This window comes from Ochlerotatus camptorhynchus, unplaced genomic scaffold (assembly GCF_037179485.1).
Source record: "Ochlerotatus camptorhynchus isolate MF236.1 unplaced genomic scaffold, CSIRO-AGI_Acam_v1.1 ptg000035l, whole genome shotgun sequence".
In the NCBI taxonomy this organism is placed as follows: Eukaryota; Metazoa; Arthropoda; class Insecta; order Diptera; family Culicidae; genus Ochlerotatus; species Ochlerotatus camptorhynchus.
The window spans coordinates 135,373-152,560 of record NW_027040526.1 but is presented as its reverse complement, the minus strand read 5'-3'; the positions used below and the strand labels follow the sequence as shown (position 1 = coordinate 152,560).

The 17,188-nt window shown below is 37.0% G+C and overlaps 1 protein-coding gene across 2 annotated transcripts in view; it reads left to right on the top strand.

Moving 5' to 3' along the window:
• Window positions 1–4,392, top strand: part of LOC135709512 (neuroligin-4, X-linked-like) — a 71,400-nt gene extending 67,008 nt beyond the window's left edge. For both annotated transcript variants that reach the window (XM_065231907.1, XM_065231915.1), the window contains 2 exons: window positions 1,869–2,017; window positions 2,083–4,392. In XM_065231907.1, coding sequence (XP_065087979.1) covers window positions 1,869–2,017; window positions 2,083–4,057 — 2,124 coding nt within the window. In that variant the 3' untranslated portion in view covers window positions 4,058–4,392. The remainder of the gene's footprint in view (window positions 1–1,868; window positions 2,018–2,082) is intronic.
• The last annotated feature ends 12,796 nt before the right edge of the window (window positions 4,393–17,188 follow it).

Below are 17,188 nucleotides of genomic sequence, written 5' to 3'. Positions count from 1 at the left end.
TGTACATTGAGGCAAAAAAACGTAAGAATTTAATAAGGCTCGACTTATGAACGACACACATGAATTTCATCCGCGTGACTTATGAATGATTTTCGTCAAAAATTGAGCAAGCTCTTTAAGGCCTTCAACTAACTAGTGCCATCCCAAGTAACATTGCAAGTTTTATAGTGGTTTTAAAGCATGCTACAGGTCTAAATCGTGGTCTACATAACCCTCTTAAAACCAAAATTGTTACTAGGGATGGATCGGTTCCAGTTTGGACAATTTTATATTTTTTTTTGTCAACATTATTTTTCATAATGAATTAATACCGATCTCATGTGGCTAAAAATCATAGGTGGTTTTAACGTAATTCTAGCATTCTTTTGCCTCAGCGTAGAAAAATTAAAGTGTTTCTTAGATACAAGATTAATTTGTTTTTCTAATTTTGACAAAAAAAAAATCCAGAAAATGAGAAAAAAATTATGTGTCAAAAATATTCTTGTTTATTATTTATGATTGATTTTATAAAAAAAAGGCATTTTTCAAATGCAAACTTTTGAATCGTTGAAAACCTTGGATGCTTAAAATTTGACAAAAATCATAGATCATCAACTTTTAGTTAAATTTTTAAGCTTCATGTTTGTAAATTTAACTCAAAGTTGTTGTATTTGTAATTTTTTTTTAAAGTTTATATTTTTATAAGCATTTTTGATTAAAGAAATCAATAAAATATAACAAGAATATTTTTTGTAATTTTATTTTTAAAACACTTTTTTGGATTGTATTGTCCAAGTTACTAAAACAAATAACCGTGTTTATTGTTCTAGATAGTCTTAACTTTTCCCTACAACTTCATCCCAGGCGCCATTTTAATTCAAACATATTGAACAAAGGCATTTTTTGCTAAGGGACTTTACGTATTCTCTATTAGCAATTTAGCAGCGTCACGCAGACGTCATATGTGTGTGTTTGTTTACATTAACCTGCTGCAATTCTAACCATTCCAATCGACATAATTGTCCACAACGTTTTGTAAACGTTTTTCAACGATCCAAATTTCTCAGGTGAGTGTGATTATTGTCAGCAGCCTCTTTTTCTTCCGCAACCTTTCCATTTCAACTGCATGTCAACCAGCTCTTCTATTATCAGCGTCTCAAAATCAGCCATATTTGGTAAAGCGTATACACTGGAGTCGCTTTTTACGCGGTTTTTTTTTTACACGGTTTTTTTACGTGGTTTTTTTTTACGTGGATTTCGGAATTTACGCGGTTTTTTTTACGTGGATTCCGGAATTTACTCGGTTTTTTTTTACGCGGATTTTGGTTTTTTTTTACGCGGTTTTCAGAATTGACGCGGTATATCGCTTTTTACGCGGTTTTTTCTTACACGGTCTTTTTTTACGCGGTTTTTTTACGCGGATTCCGGAATTTACGCGGTTTTTTTTACGCGGTTTTTTTTACGCGGGACGTATCACCCGCGTAAAAAGCGACTCGAGTGTATTTCATTTGAACAACAACCTGACTTGACAAGTTTTCTCAGTAGTAAAATTGTAATCAGATTGAAGCTGAAAGACTAAGGAATCGTGTTTTGATGAGAAAATACTGCGAAATTATCGTTTAAATTTTGGTTGCCGAAAACAGTCAATGGGTGCCGATTTAATTTTGTATCACTTTTTTGACAAAATTACTTTAAAAAATTACCGTGCATATTTTTTCTTGAGATACTTTATTTAACTCAACAACTTTGTTTGAAACGTAATTTCGATAAGAAGTGTAAAATATGCAACGTTTCATTCAAATTGAAGAAGGTCTCATTCTTTTAAATCGCTCAATATTTTCTCAAATCATCATCTTAAACCTTTTTTTTCATTTTATCTATTTGAACAGCTCTCACAAAGCGTTGTCGGTGAGGATTTGGCGTACATATTTGGAGCTCCCCTGGGGCCAGTTGGGCCTTTCCAAACCCACTACAATGCAAGGGAACGGCTTTTCTCCGAAGCCGTCATGAAGTACTTTTCCAATTTCGCTCAAACTGGGTAAGGTTGATATGCTGCTTCAAAGTGTGCTCCATGGATTTTCATACCTTGTTCTCTTCTTTCAGAAACCCGAAGGCACCATGGAAGGATCTCTTTCTCAACATGAACCCGGAAGAATGGCGGTACTATGACGTTGATTGGCCTGAATTTAACAGTGTGAATCAAAGTTTTCTGCATCTCGCGATGACGCCGGTTGTGAGCCGGCATTACCGCCAGCAATACACAAAATTTTGGAACCAAAAACTTCCGGAGGAGTTGAAGAGAATAACCACGTCAAAACCATATTCACCGTACTCGGAATTCATCAGCCCACCGGACCGGCGCATGACAACTTCCAGCCCCGAGTTTATTACGGGTCACATAAATCTTTTTCCAATAAAAGTCGATATTGAAAAACCAACAGAGGACTCTTTCAAAGCATTGGTACATCGAATGAAGGATGCTCATGTTGGGGGACCGGGGATGTACAACGCAGCTGCTTCTTCGGGTGGTATTCCCGCTGAAGCTCCGATGAAAGAAAAACCTAAACCTGAAAATGTCGAAAAAGATATGGAAAACTCGGAAATGATGAAAACCGAAGCATCCCTAACGCTGCTGATAGCCGTGGCAATTGTTTTTCTGCTGTTTAATATTTTTGTCATTGTCGGATACATAATAAAACGGAACGTTGGAAATAGAAAAATGAAACGAAAATTCGACGACAACATCCTGGAGAGCGCTGCTTCGATGAACGATAAACGATCGAAATTGAACGACACTGAAGAGAGCTATATTTTAGACATGATGCGAAAGTCAAATCCATACGAGCCGGTGGTGAAAGCGAACAATTTCACATTGCCACGACAGTTCAGCGGCGAAACCATGGACCCACACACAAAAGTGTGCGATTGGATATCCCAAGACTATGGAACAGTTTGTACGAAACAAATTGAATGCGATGGAGGTGGGTCTTGCGATAAAGATAATATTCCTATACCACATAAGGTAAGCGTGGCAATAGATGCCACCCCCCAGGCTCGAAGCAACAGCATTTTGCGACAAGAGCCAATCGAGATTACCAAAGCGAAATCATTTGAGTGCGCTTCTCCGGACGACTATAGTGAAAGCGTCAGCCAAGATTCACCGTGCGATTCCGAAACACGACAGCAGTGCTCCAGTTCAGGATCTTCTTATTCATATAACGATTGTGACTATAAAATCGTACACAAGTATAATATCAAATCCGATTCGAACCCAATTTACAATAATTACCCGTATCAAATCGAAGAAATTACTAGTTTTATTGAATCAGGTGACATAAATGTTACGTCTCGAGAAAAGAGTGAGGAGAAAGATCCTCTCTCCCCAGAAGAAGCATTGAAAGTTATACAGCGAAGAAACTTTCCCAAAGTTCTACCAGACTATCCGAATGGAGTCGCGGGTATTACAGCTTCAATGAAGCGACGGTCTTTGCCACCGCAGGCCTTCATGCTCACCAGTTCGAACAGCTTGCGACGAGATAGCGCTCGTCTTGTTCCAGCCCCACCTCCACGGATTTCATCTACTTTGGGTCGACGCTCTTCAAAAAATAGAGCAAGCAATAATTTCCTAAGTTCACCACCTGTAATGGCTGAAGAACCACCAATCGAGGAAGAGCCTCCAATCACACTTAACACGTTACACGTTGGGCCACTACTTCCCAAACACCAGGAAAACACATATATGACTATGTCTCGGCAAAACTCCACAGAAGCCGAACAGACCACACCAACGGAAGAACCAGCAGTTGATATAATTTGTATAGAACATAAACCAGAAAGCCATTACAGCTACATCAAACCACCATGTATGATAAAACCCCCTTCGTCATTCAAGTCTTCCCCAGCGAAAGAGTTGAACCGAACGGAAAACAAAGCAGAACTTCAATCAGGTGTTTTCGGTTCTACGTCACGTTTGCCGATTAGTCGATCTGGCAGCAGCACAATGCATCGAGAACTGAGTTCTGACTCGTCAGCCACTGACACCACATCCGGCAGCACCGGAACAATTAAGAAGCTGTAAACACACTTTGGTACAATCTAACAGGCACTCCGACACCGATGGAACATATGTGTGCAAACGTAAACACCAACACCCACCAGGAGTTTTTCACACTGCAAAGTATTTACGTATTTATCAACAAGCCCCTTTCCATGTCCACATCACGATAATTCCGATCAAATATTTATTTTAACTCTATCATTTAATTGTAAACAGCTGTCGAGAGCGAGTGTATGCAATTGAAGTTTGAACTTAGATTTGTTTTGATGTTGATTAGCGACAATCAGAATGATTACTTTTATAAAGTTGTAAACATAACATACAGGCAAACAAGTACACAATCGTACACGTGTACTTAGCAGGATGCGAATAAATTAACTCGTGATGAGATTTTTTATACCTAACAAAATGTACATGACTTTGGTGTAATTATTGAGAAATGCTGGGAGACCTGTTTGGATTGGGGGTAGGCATCGATGCCTCTCGTTTTGGAGATTGAAATCATTTCCACGGAAATGTTCCGAATGACCTAAAATAGCAGTCGATTACTAACCTAAAAAAAAGGAGACCTTTCAACATACCTCGACCCAAGCTTCTTTATTTAGAACGAAAACCTTAATTTATCGACCTTTCGTAAGATATGCCGGTGATAAGAAAAGGGTGTATTCGATTAAAAAAAAGCACACACATAAACAGCTGTAACTTTTTAAATCTTATACCAAATTACTTGAAATTTTCCATAACGTACACATTTAATTTATATGAACGTCTGAGTCTGTCGTCTAAAAAAGCTTGTACAGTATTTTCGCAAGCTATCATAAACTGCTTGTGCTAAAACTTTTCCTGTTCCAGACTCAATAAACGAACTATTGATTGTTTGTTCAAAGGAATCCTCTCCCGTAACCACAACGGCTAACTTCTGAATCTTCTTCCGATTAAATATTAATTGCTTGGAGTCGAAGTGCACCGTTAAAGCTTTGTCTTTCGGTAACTGTTCTTGAATTCTGTTGGCATTTTCTTCGCGTGCCTTGAGAATGAAAGAAGAAATGTAAAATTTATTTTGAAAATCTAAGATCAGATAATTTACCGCTTTACGTTTTCGTTGAAGAGTTGATTTACTAAAACTCAACATGTCGACATCAAATCCAAATGCGACAGCCAGTCCGATCTATATTCTTCTCGACAGCATTTGTCATAAGGCTTCTCCTCTTACTTCGACGCAGCTCCACTTTTTCTTCTTCCACAATTGGTTCTCGTATCATTTTCCTCCGCCGTAGACTGCTCTTCGGTTTTTTTTTTGGTCAATTTTTCTTGATTTCTTCTCGTTACACTGCTCGCATATCAATGGTACACTGCTTGAGAAGCTTTTCGGAAACTCAACGGGAACTTTGTTTGTCACCTGCTGGCTCCAGAATTATGCACGGACAGTATCGTTTCGTAGTTCTTCATCGAAGTGGTTCACGCTTATGTTGAAGAAATAACTCAACCACATCCTACACATCTTAAAAGCTGGCAATAGCACCGATTTTTTCTTCTTGAAGGCCTTACTATGACGTTGCCATGTCACAACAAGCTTGGCAACCCTCCTAAGAACGTTCCGCTTTAGCTTGTGCGAAAGTGCGGCTTGATTCCAAATCTCCACAGCTTCGGTAGCCACAACTTGAATGCTCCGGTTGAAAGTTATTAGGTTTCATGTTTGAATCCAAAGTTCCTGACGGCAAACGGTTTCTGGACTTGACATCGGACTTGAGCTTGGTTTTTGGTGACATGATTTTCTTTTTGGGTTCTGCTTGCTACGGCAATCAAATGGAAATTAATAAATTTTGCGATCCCTCTACGCTTATATATCTTCCTATTAAATTCTAGAAACTTCGAAACAAATGTTATCAAGTGATTTTCAACAAAGTAGGTGATTTGTATTGAACGATTTCAATGATAGTTTGATTTGCTGGTGGACATACTGCAAGAATTGAAATTCTGAATTCCACAGTAAATCACAAATAACTTTTTAACGGCTCAAAATGGGGTTAAAGTGTTTTCGGAAAAGTTTTTTTTTCCATAAAATTTCCCATCTTTCTTTCTGTTGCATTTGATTTATAATAGCGCTATGTTTTATACCCACTTTTGATGTTTAAATTCAGTGATGTACCAAAAAAAAAACATCATTTTAGTGAATTTGAAAAATTGTAACTAACAAATTGGACACATAGGGGAAATGACGGCTTCGGCATGACAGACTATTTTCGGCAACCCAAATTGAAACACTATTTTCACTGGATTTTCTTACGAAAACACTTCGCTGAATGCATGCAAACGATTCTTTATGCTTTCAGCTTCAATTTGACTATATTTTTACCACTGAGAAAAAGCAATCTAGCAAGGTTTTCTTGAAATGAAACACGCGCACTACAAATTGTAGCTGATTTCGAGTTGCCGATAATATAACAGCAGATTTACATGCAGTTCAAATGGAACGGTTGCCGAAGAAAAACTGGTTGCCGACAATACTCGCTCTCACTAGAGAAGATTGGAGCTTTGTAAAAGCGTTTCAAAACAGTTTTTGACAATTCTTTCGACTGAAATAGTTAGAGCAGCTGGCAGCAAAAGATTGTAAACAAACCAATACTGCATATGTGTGCGTTCCATAGAGAAAAAGGCTATAGAAAGAAGGTCGCTGCTTAGGTTGCCGAGAATACGTAAATTCCCCTATGTTGCAATTTTTTCTTTAAGTTTTGACCCTTGGGAATCTGCAAAAAATATAAAAGGGTGAGGTTTCACTAAAATTTAAAGAACTAAAAATATTTATTGAATAATAGCTATGAAAAATGGACTTTTTTAAAAATTTCGTCCGGGAGGTCGCGCCTACATTTCCCAAAGTTTCCGCCACACAAAAATTTGTTTGTTACACCCTTAGGCGCATTTGGAGGGTGCGCCCCCAGATTTTCAGACATAGTGCAAAGAGATGAACCAGCCTCTGGCTGAAAGTCTCGCTAATAAAGATAACCTAACCTAACCTAACACAGTGCAATTTTGGAATAATTTACACACACATTAGAAATAACTTCTTTCACGCCAGACGAAACCAGAACGACACTACCGTTCATACTGGCGACAAAGTTCTGATGAGACAACGAAACCCCAACCCAAGCTCTTCCCCTTATTATATCCATGGACAATGTACCCCTCTCACCTCGGGAGTATTTGGCCCTAGAAATAAGTGAATTTTGTTTCAAAAACTGATCAATGAACTATCGGTTCACGCATTTAACAAAACAATTGTGAAATGAGCGTGAGAAAATTTACAAAAATATATTTTCAGTGCAGACTACGTCAACGATGCGGTCGTGTATTGCTCACAATCCCACCATTTTTAACGTAGGATTACGTCTTTCGGCAACATATTGGGGGTGCAATTTCAAAAACCAAAATCGACCACGTCAGGTTTTGACCACTTATAACTCAGTCAATAGTGGATGGATATTAATTATAAACAAGCCAATCTATTTTGAATGTCATCTACAAAATGAACATTTTATCAATTTTCAAAACGAAACCATATTGTGCAACTTTTGCTATAATAATTTAAAGCTATCACCGATTGACTGCGAAAAGCGCTTTTCCTAACACAGATACATACAGCTCGCCAACCTCATCTGTGTTGAAAACCTTAATAGCTCAGCAATGCTGAGTCAGCATTACTCAACCATCACGACAAAACGGTGCTTTTCAGAACCACCATAAATTTGTTAAAGAGTATTTTCTGGACACTTCTCGCGTTATCTTTCAAATAGACCAATCTACATTGATCGATTCTCTTCATCGACTCTCTCTTCCGTTAATAACTCGGCTTCAAAAACATGTTCATCTGTTATTATCGTCTAATACGATATTTTATGTTAATAGACTATTAGAAAAATTAGCCCGAAATATGAATGCAGCCAAGTTATTAATGGAAGAGAGTCGATGAAGAGAATCGATCAATGTAGATTGGTCTATTTGAGAAGTCACGCGAGACTTTTCAAGGTCATTAATCGGATGTCAGTTCCCATAAGTATAAATCTAAAAACCATGTATTTTTAAGGCAGTATTGGGGGTGCAATTTCAAAAACCAAAGTCGGTTACGGCATGAAAGTGATCTGATTTTGATCCAGAGATTATGGATTTTAATTTTTAATACGCCAATCGATATGAATTTTGTCTACGCTTCTGTTAAAATTAAGACTATCAATTTCCAAAAGGTCTCTGTTGAAAATTACACGAATGATGAAATTATCACCGATTGCCGACAGAGTACACTGAAGACTTTTTTTTACACGGTTTTTTTTACGACGATTTTCGAAATAACGCGGTTTTTTTTACACGGTTTTTTTTTAAATAACGCGGTTTTTTTTTACACGGTTTTTTTAAATAACGCGGTTAAAGAGCCAAAACATTCTAAGTGTTTTCTGAGGAAAGGACTTAGCCAAAAAAACAAACTTGGAAGTGTACTTCGAGTGGATTCACCGGACAACATGGGTACATACATATTTTCGGAACGGGAACTACGCGTAGAGGCCGGAAATCGATGATTCATGCCATTTTGGAATCCAAGTCAAGTTTATGCATCCAATACAGCAAACAATATATTTTAATATTACATCCAAATGGATGCACTTCAATCATGTCGAAAATCTCAGGTAATTTTTATTTCCACAACAATAAACAAATGCAGCAAAAGCAGCGTAATGTCAGGTCATACACTGTATTAATCATAAGTTTGTCCTTTTTGTCAAGTAATATTACACCATATTTTCAACACGACTGAAGTGCATCAACTTTGATGTGATATTAAAATTATTTTTTGCTGTGTAGACAGTGTGCATTTTGCATAAAATCCCAAGTTTTAACTTGACAGCACGACCAGAGAGCAGGTTTATGTATTCAGTGAAGTTATTCGGTCTCTTAGTTCAGATTTCACTCACCATGCAGCTCTAGTAACATTTGATTCAAAAGGCTTGCTTAAGCAGTCTACATTCACTGAAAACGAATCTTATTCAAAGATTGAGTCATTTTTAATTATGTTACTGATGCGCTGAGTTACCAACACTGAAATGTATCCTTACGAATGAGCAAAAGTTACTCACTTTCTGAGTTAGTTTCGTTTTCTGTGTTTCGACTAGGAGATTGCTTTCTCTAGAAATGTTATTCAGATGGATAAGACATATTGTATACTGGACACAGGGTGACCAGTGAACTGGGAAATCGAAAAAAAAGCCGGATATTCTAAATCACCGGTAGAAGTCCGTGAATTTCGATGATGAAACGGGAAAAATATACTTCGTCCTCTCTTTGGAAAATAATAATCTTCTCAACTACTAGATTTTCAGGATACTGAAAGAACGGATTCTATGATTTAGAAGAACTTATTTTATGATTTTGATGAAAATTCCAAAACATTTTGGAGGACATTGTATCCCAAGTGACATTGCAAATTTTATCAAGGTTTTAAAGCGTTCTACAAGTCCAATTCATGATCTACAGAACCCTCATAAAATTGTTACTTGGAATGTAAGATACTAATTCCAATGGTGTTTTTGGAAGTATTTTTATAAAGTTTTGACTACAACGCCAAGTCAATTGTTTAAGTTCAAAGTAGAATTATTAGGTGGTTCTGTGTGAAATTAAATGACGATTCTAAAGAGGATGAGAGGTTAAGTTCTAATGAATAATCTAAACAAATTCCGAGAAGAATGTAAAAAAAGTTGGTTGCGTATGCAACGAGAGAAACAAGTTTCCGACTGGCACCGAACGGGAACCGAACGGTTAAAATTTCCTAAAATTCATTAGGAACTTAATACAACTAGAAATTGACAGAGAACAGATAACTTACGTTTCGTGGTTTCTCACAATTTGTACCCGGATCATAAATGTGATGCTAATCTTCAAACGTAACGAGCCTGCATGGAACATATGGTTGTAATCTATCTTTTCGCTACATTAATTAATTATTTTTACCGTTTCAGGTTCTTGAAAACGTCGATGATTGTGCCTGGACGATCTCACGAACCTATCCCAGATATCTTAGATTTTGGCATATCGTTAATTATCAAATTCACTTTTCATCAAATAAATTCGTACCTGATTAGTAATCTCAATCTCAAATGGTTTATCTAATTCACGGATATTCACGGAAAATTTGCAGATTCACTTTCTCACAATAGATTTCCACCCTATTCATTAAACTTCTCCTTCAATTTTCCATCGTCATCGTCCAGATCATCGTCGGCTGCATTATTGACGTTTCTCCGATCCGATCTCCACCGCAGTCAGCTTCGCACCATTGGTCGCAAGATAGTCGCCCAACAGGTCTGCGTTCAATGAGGCCCACTGGTAGGTGCGGCGTCACGCAAGGGGCGTGCGCAACAGAGTTCTTATGAGAACTTCAAAGAAATTCCGAGAGTATTGAATTCTAATGAAAGTTCCAAGGGACATCGGTAAAAAATATCAAGGGTTTTGAATTTTCAAATTAATATCTAAACTATTTATTTGTCATTTAAATATTATTGAATAGAACAGCATCTCATCTCATAATCTCAACAATGCGGTCCTGCTTTGGACACAACCCTCAACTTTTAATATTTAAATTTGGGTTTGATTCGGAGTTTCTATCGTAGTTTAGCACCTTTTATGTCGTTTTTGCTCACCATTGAGCTCAACATTGATTCCGGCATCACTGCCAGTCAGATTGCTGTGATCCCTCTATCCTTTTTATTCCTCGATTACAAATGTCAAATCAACTAATCAGCAACTGGCTCGGATTTGACAGAAAATTGGCTCGAAATCGCTACCCGATTGTCAAGTCACGTCTTAGGTCGAATCTATTGATGAATGGGAAGGTGATGTTCCTGTAACCGCTGAATTTGTAATCAAACCCAAGCCCTCAACTTTCTGAAAACGACTATTTCACTTTGAAACTCGATGATGAAGAGAATAATGATGTTTCTGTCAACAATGAATTGTAAGTTTGACCCGAATCAAAACACAGTTTAAAACAATGTTATTTGGTGGAAATGAGCATGTGCTTAACGAAACAGTGAACATTGAAAACCCGGATCATCGAAAACTAAAAACGTTAAAAGAAACTATTCTAGAAATCGTCATTTTTTTTGTTGTAACGGCAGCGGACCGTTTCAAAGAATTTGCAGAAAAGAGAAGGATCGAAATATGAAGTAACAAGTTTTGAAGAAAGAGCTGAAGGAACAAGAGAAGCAAGAACGTTTTAGAGAAGCAAGGAAACAGAAGACAAAGAATTGTGTTTGGAACCGGTAATCAGAGGAGAAACCGATCGGCGTGAAAATGTGTATGCAAAGGTTTTTGGGACAGGTAAAGGTTCTTATGATGGTTCGAGACCCCTCTGCCCTCTGTAAGGGGGGGGGGGGGCTCCCATACAAATTAAACAGAAATGTTTGCATAGCTCGAGAACTAATCAAGCAAATGGAACCAAATTTGGCATGTGGAGGTCATAGGGGGTAGCCCCTTAGATAAAAGGGGGAGCTGGGCTACGTACAATATAGTTTTTTTTTTAATTGGCGCATAAACTCAAGCTAATATTGAATCCCGGCAAGGCCGGGCACACTCAGCTAGTGAGAATATAAATCTGTGATGACCCATATGCAACACTGGGAATCCTGATTTTACTTGTTTTCTGAAATAAAAACTTACTTTTACAACCTTATGCAATACTTCATTAAACAGATTAAATTTGATGTTCACAGAAAAACCTGAGATAGGGTGCGGCACCAATCCGTCATAATCGCTTCACTTCGGCATACCTCCAGTAACTCTCATACTATCTAACCTGCAACCTGCGTGCCGATGCTGTGCCACAGCACGCCTGTCCCATTGCCGAGAAGCGAGTTTGTTCAGTGCATCGATCCGCATTTTGCAGGTTTGCTAGTATGACTGATAAATCCGTCTTCCAATATCCTCGCATAATTTGTTTTGCAGGAAAGAATTGGCCTCCCTTAGCTCAATCGGTGAAGGCGCAGCTACAAAGCAAGACATGCTGGAGGTGGCTGAGTTCGATTCCCGGTTATATTTTATACCAAAACATAATTTATCGGTGCATGATTATATGTAGGCAGAACTCCTTGATGAGTTCAATATGATGAGTTCAAATAAAACAGCTAATAATTGCTTACAGATTGAAATAGAAATGGATATTTGAAAAACAAAAACAAAAACAAATCAACAATTGGGCGCAGAGGTAGAGTAGAGCGCTACTTCGTCGTAATCGCCCATTTCCGTTCTATCGATCAGAAAAGATCAATAATATCAATGATTTCACCGTGCACAAATCAATAAGAGGTTTGTTCCGATGCGTTAGTTCATTGGCTACAACATAAATCCTGTTAGAGCGCATTGTATGAATATTTACGCTCATTGTTCTCAAAACAAAAGAAGCGCTCCTAGCAAATCCCCTTTTTCTACGTTTATCCGTAGGACGAAGAAAATCTAATGGCGTTTCAATGCGTTAGGACGGAATTGAAACTCGTAGAACGAATTTAGAATCAAGAAGCAGTGTTAGATTTTAGACAATATCTCAACAATTTGTGACTCTTTATCAAATCCAACGGTACGTATGAAAAGGTTAATAAATTTAGAAGTCATATCTGACAGAAATATTCCATTTTTTGTTTAAACTCGTTCAGAAAAGAGAGGTAAAGCGCGGGTTGTGCTTAGTAGGACCGAAATAAGATCAAAACCCCTACCATACAATAAACTCGTTATTTAGATTTTTAGCAAATAAATTTATACTTTTAGTAATCGATAACATTGTAGAAAAAATCTATTTTGATTCTCTGAATACCAGCGAAATGATTGAAACCTGTGAAATAATTGGCAATTTACTCTACACTTTGAAAGTATTTTATCGAAATAATGCATCGAACATGGGCCTCAGATAAACAGTCAGTTAGGTTTTAAAAATCAATAGCATTAGAAAATTGTGTTCATTTAAAGTTACCAAAATTTCCATATACAACAAGTTTCTGGCAATTGTTCAATTTAATCTAGTTTAAGATCTTAGTTCAGCTGCAATTTATCATCATTCGTTGACGTCATCTGTTTTAGCGTTTTTCGCTACATCTATATTTCTTTGAGCATGTGCGTCTCTCTGAAATCAATTATAACAGTTGAAGGCTCTTAGGCCCATTTAATGGATCTTCTCGTTTTATTTATTTATTAACTCAAGCTTTTTCAACCCACTACTTCTTGCATAAATTGCACTGCTAAAAATTGATAATATTCGATTTGCGGTGGTTTATCTAGAAAAAATTAATTTGGAGCTTTGTTATTCCGACATGAAGTAGAGCGTTTCAACAGAAAATAGGCATCATGAAAACCATCAGGATTGCTTAAACATTGATGAGAATTTGCAAAAAGAGAAATAAATTTAAGCCACAAAAAGACATTCTACTTTGGCGATTGCTGGAATTTATTTATAGCATTGATTTTAAAGCATTTTGTATGTTTTCTGTCTCTCTCCTTGATCATTCACAAATGACGTTATATATTTTTGATCAATTGTAGCGCCGCCCCCCCCCCCCCCTTCCCTCCTCGTTGTTTATTTTTCCTTACCTAATACATGGCCGGTCATAGCTTCTACTGCCCCTTTCCTCCCTCTTAAAATGCTACGTCAGTTTTGCATGTTCCCTTGGTTTGTAGTTAACTTTCTGAATCGATGATGTTTGTACACGGACACTGAATCTGATCCAAATTTGAGTTCCGTTTACTCACTTTCGCTAAAACCATGCTAACCAATTAAGAACACTATCTGCAAATATTTCCCCTACCCGATGGTGTTGTTTGTTTGCATAGGTCAGCTTCGGTTCGCGCGAAAAGGAAATTACATGTTTTGTTTGCAAATGCCTTATGAATGTTACGTGAGACCTGTATGATTCTGTAATGGATAATTATTGCTATAAAAGTCTTTAAAAGTTCCACAATATTTTATACCGCTTCAAATAAGTGTTGTATATTCGAAAAAGAAAGCTTTATTGAGTAAAATTTTAGAATCGTGCCAGAGCTTCCCTTTTCCAAAGCTTCAAATTCAACGCATGCGCAAAAAAATACATCTTACCAATAAATTCTTGAAATAATTCAGCCATATTTCACGAGCCATTCATCGAAAATTTTAGCAGAGTGTGATATACACGGCCAATCAGACTAAATCAGAGAGAGATTAAATTTTACACAGTTGTATAATAATTTTTTTTTAAATACTTAGGTTACTAAGGGCAGAGTGATCTACGTTTTTAGAAATTTTTCATACAACTGAGTAAAAGTTTATTTCCCTCTGAATCAGTCGGATCGGCCTTGTGGCGCACATGCATACCAAATTCAAATTATGTACATGTATGGACGAGCTTTTAATTTTTTCAACATACAATCATCGAATGATTCATCGAAGTACAATTTAGTAATATTAAATTAACTCTGCTGATTAACGGTTAACGCTTAACGAAAATGTGCCCAGCACTGCTTACTCTTCAAGGGATACAGAGGAATCGAATTAGTGCAGTGAAATCCACGCATTTGGGCACTAAACCCCAACCGGGAGAGTTGCTGGTATTTTACGGCCGATCAGACTAACTTAGAGCGATAATCATGATGAATTTGGGCGTCTGTAGTGGAATACCTGTGTAAAGAAATAGAGAAGGATTAGTAATTTCCATTTAATTTCACTACCCTTAGGGGCTGTTCATAAACTACGTTGACATTTTCGCAATGTGGACGATGGATGGTTCTCCCAGCAGCTGGTGCAATTCGTGGTTCATTCGCCTCCTCCACGTTCCGTAATCCATCTGCACTCCACTCCACAGATGGTACGCAACACCTTCCGTTCGAAAACACCAAGGGCGCGTTGGTCCTCCACGAGCATAGTCCAGGTCTGGTTAATGAACAGTCCCTTGATTGCATATCCTGGTAGGCGTATTTCGTCAACAATATGCAGACTTTTTCAATGTTTTGTACTGATACTCGAATGAAGAAACCATCACAACTTAACGAATAAATTTTGAACATAAGTACATTTTAACTTGAGAGCAAGGTTATTATATCTAATATTCTATAGCAACAAAATTGCTTACCCGTTGATGGTATGTGCCATCTGTATCCATTTCCTTGATCACTGTCGAGTAAAATTGAAGCCCGTTGTTTGTTGATCTCGAGACTCTCTGTAACGGGCAATTTCCACACGCTAAGATTATTTTACAGGAGTCAGTATTTTTACTGGGGTTTTAAAATGCTGAAAAAGCCGGCAAAAAATCAAATGACCGTTTTCCGTAAGGAATCAATGAAATCTACAAATTTTATTTTCTATCATTAAATGAGATTAACAGAACCAAGTAATTCCGTAATTCAAAAACCCCGTAAAGCCGTACTGACTGGATTACTGTGCATGGTGTGTACACGGCTTGTTAAAACCATGATGTCCTCCGTCTTCAGTTGGTGCCATTCGGCGAAGATGTGCTCTGCAAGCTATGATTTGAAATCATAGGTAGGCCTTCTCTAATACAAACATATCATAAAGAAACGATAAATCAAATGATCGAACTATTCAACAAATGGTGTGGATGATACCCCAAATACGCCGTTAAGCAAATTTTTTTTATTAGGGTTTGTCCTCTTGCTTTTGCCTTATTAAATGTTCTTTAAATCCAGTTTTGAACTTCTCCTAGTTTCTCCTACATGCTTGGGGGTACGAAGTCAATCTACACGCTATGTATATGTTTAGGGCATCCTTCATAAATAGCTACATTGTAATTTTACAATTTTCAAATCTCTAGTGTTACCTACAACTTTCAATTATTCATGCGACAGGAAAATTGAAAAACATCCATGGTGGTGTCATAACATTCATAATCGAATGCAACGACAAATATGTACCTGCATATACTTTGTATGATAGATCCTCCTGTGGGCAGTGATAGACTTTTTGTTTTGTTATCATTAGAAATATTGCTTCCAACCGTGGAGCAACAAAGTGTAACATATGTAACAGATAAATGTTTGGTTCAAATGAGGTTTCTGTTTTGATTACTTATTGAGTCTTAACCATATTTTAAGTACAACAGGAAGGTACCCAAATAGAAATAAACATTGCAAGGACCCCATATTCCGGTATCAATCAGAAAAGGAATTCAGAAAATAGGGTTGAACAACAGAAAATCGAATTGCTCAGCTCAACCAAAGTAGGACAGTTCAAGCATAACTTGCCAAAAGGACGTAAGTCGCAAAAATGAACAAATTGATGTTTTGTTTCTAACCGATTTTAAAATACATGGAAAACTACGTGGTAATGAAAAACAAGGTTTGAAATTTTAATGAATTATGGAAACTATATTTAATGAAAGCGCGGAGGCTAACCAGCCACAGACTGAAAGCCTCCATAATAAAGAAAACTTAACTTAACTTTAATGAAAGCCCTATGTGGTCTTCTTTCAATGTTTTAAAATGCTTTTGATACACCCTTTATTGTCAACATGACTTAACTGTCAAAATTTGATGATAACACAAAAGCTGCAGATACGCTCACAGTGAAAAGTCATATGTGAAAAAACAAAGCAATCATTCTCAATCAGCAGATCCGTCAAGTTATTTCTAAGAAGATACAAAATTAATTTTAACGGTATTCAGTTATAGTAATGCCTCACAGCAAAAAAAAAATAATTTTAACATCACATCAAAATGGATGCACTTCAATCGTGTTGAAAATATGGTGTAATATTATTTGCCCAAAAGAACAAAATTATCATTAATACAGTGCAAGAACCATAAACATTACATGAGATTTTCGACATGATTGAAGTGCATTCTCTTGGATGTAAAATTTAAATTTTTATTTTGCTGTGTAAGTATGTTTAAAAAGACACAAATATTATAAATATATTTTTTAGCAACGATGTTTTGTTGATGTTTGGAACCAAATTCACATATGGAAAATCAATGAGCGTAAACAGGTAAGTTTGTCATCTCTTTCGTTCTCCGACTAATTAAATGGAAGATGAAGTTTGACGTCACACTGCTTTAACCGTTTAAATAGCGGGAGAATGAAAGAGATGACAAATACACTGAGCCTTACATATTTACATCTCATTGATGGATTTTAAG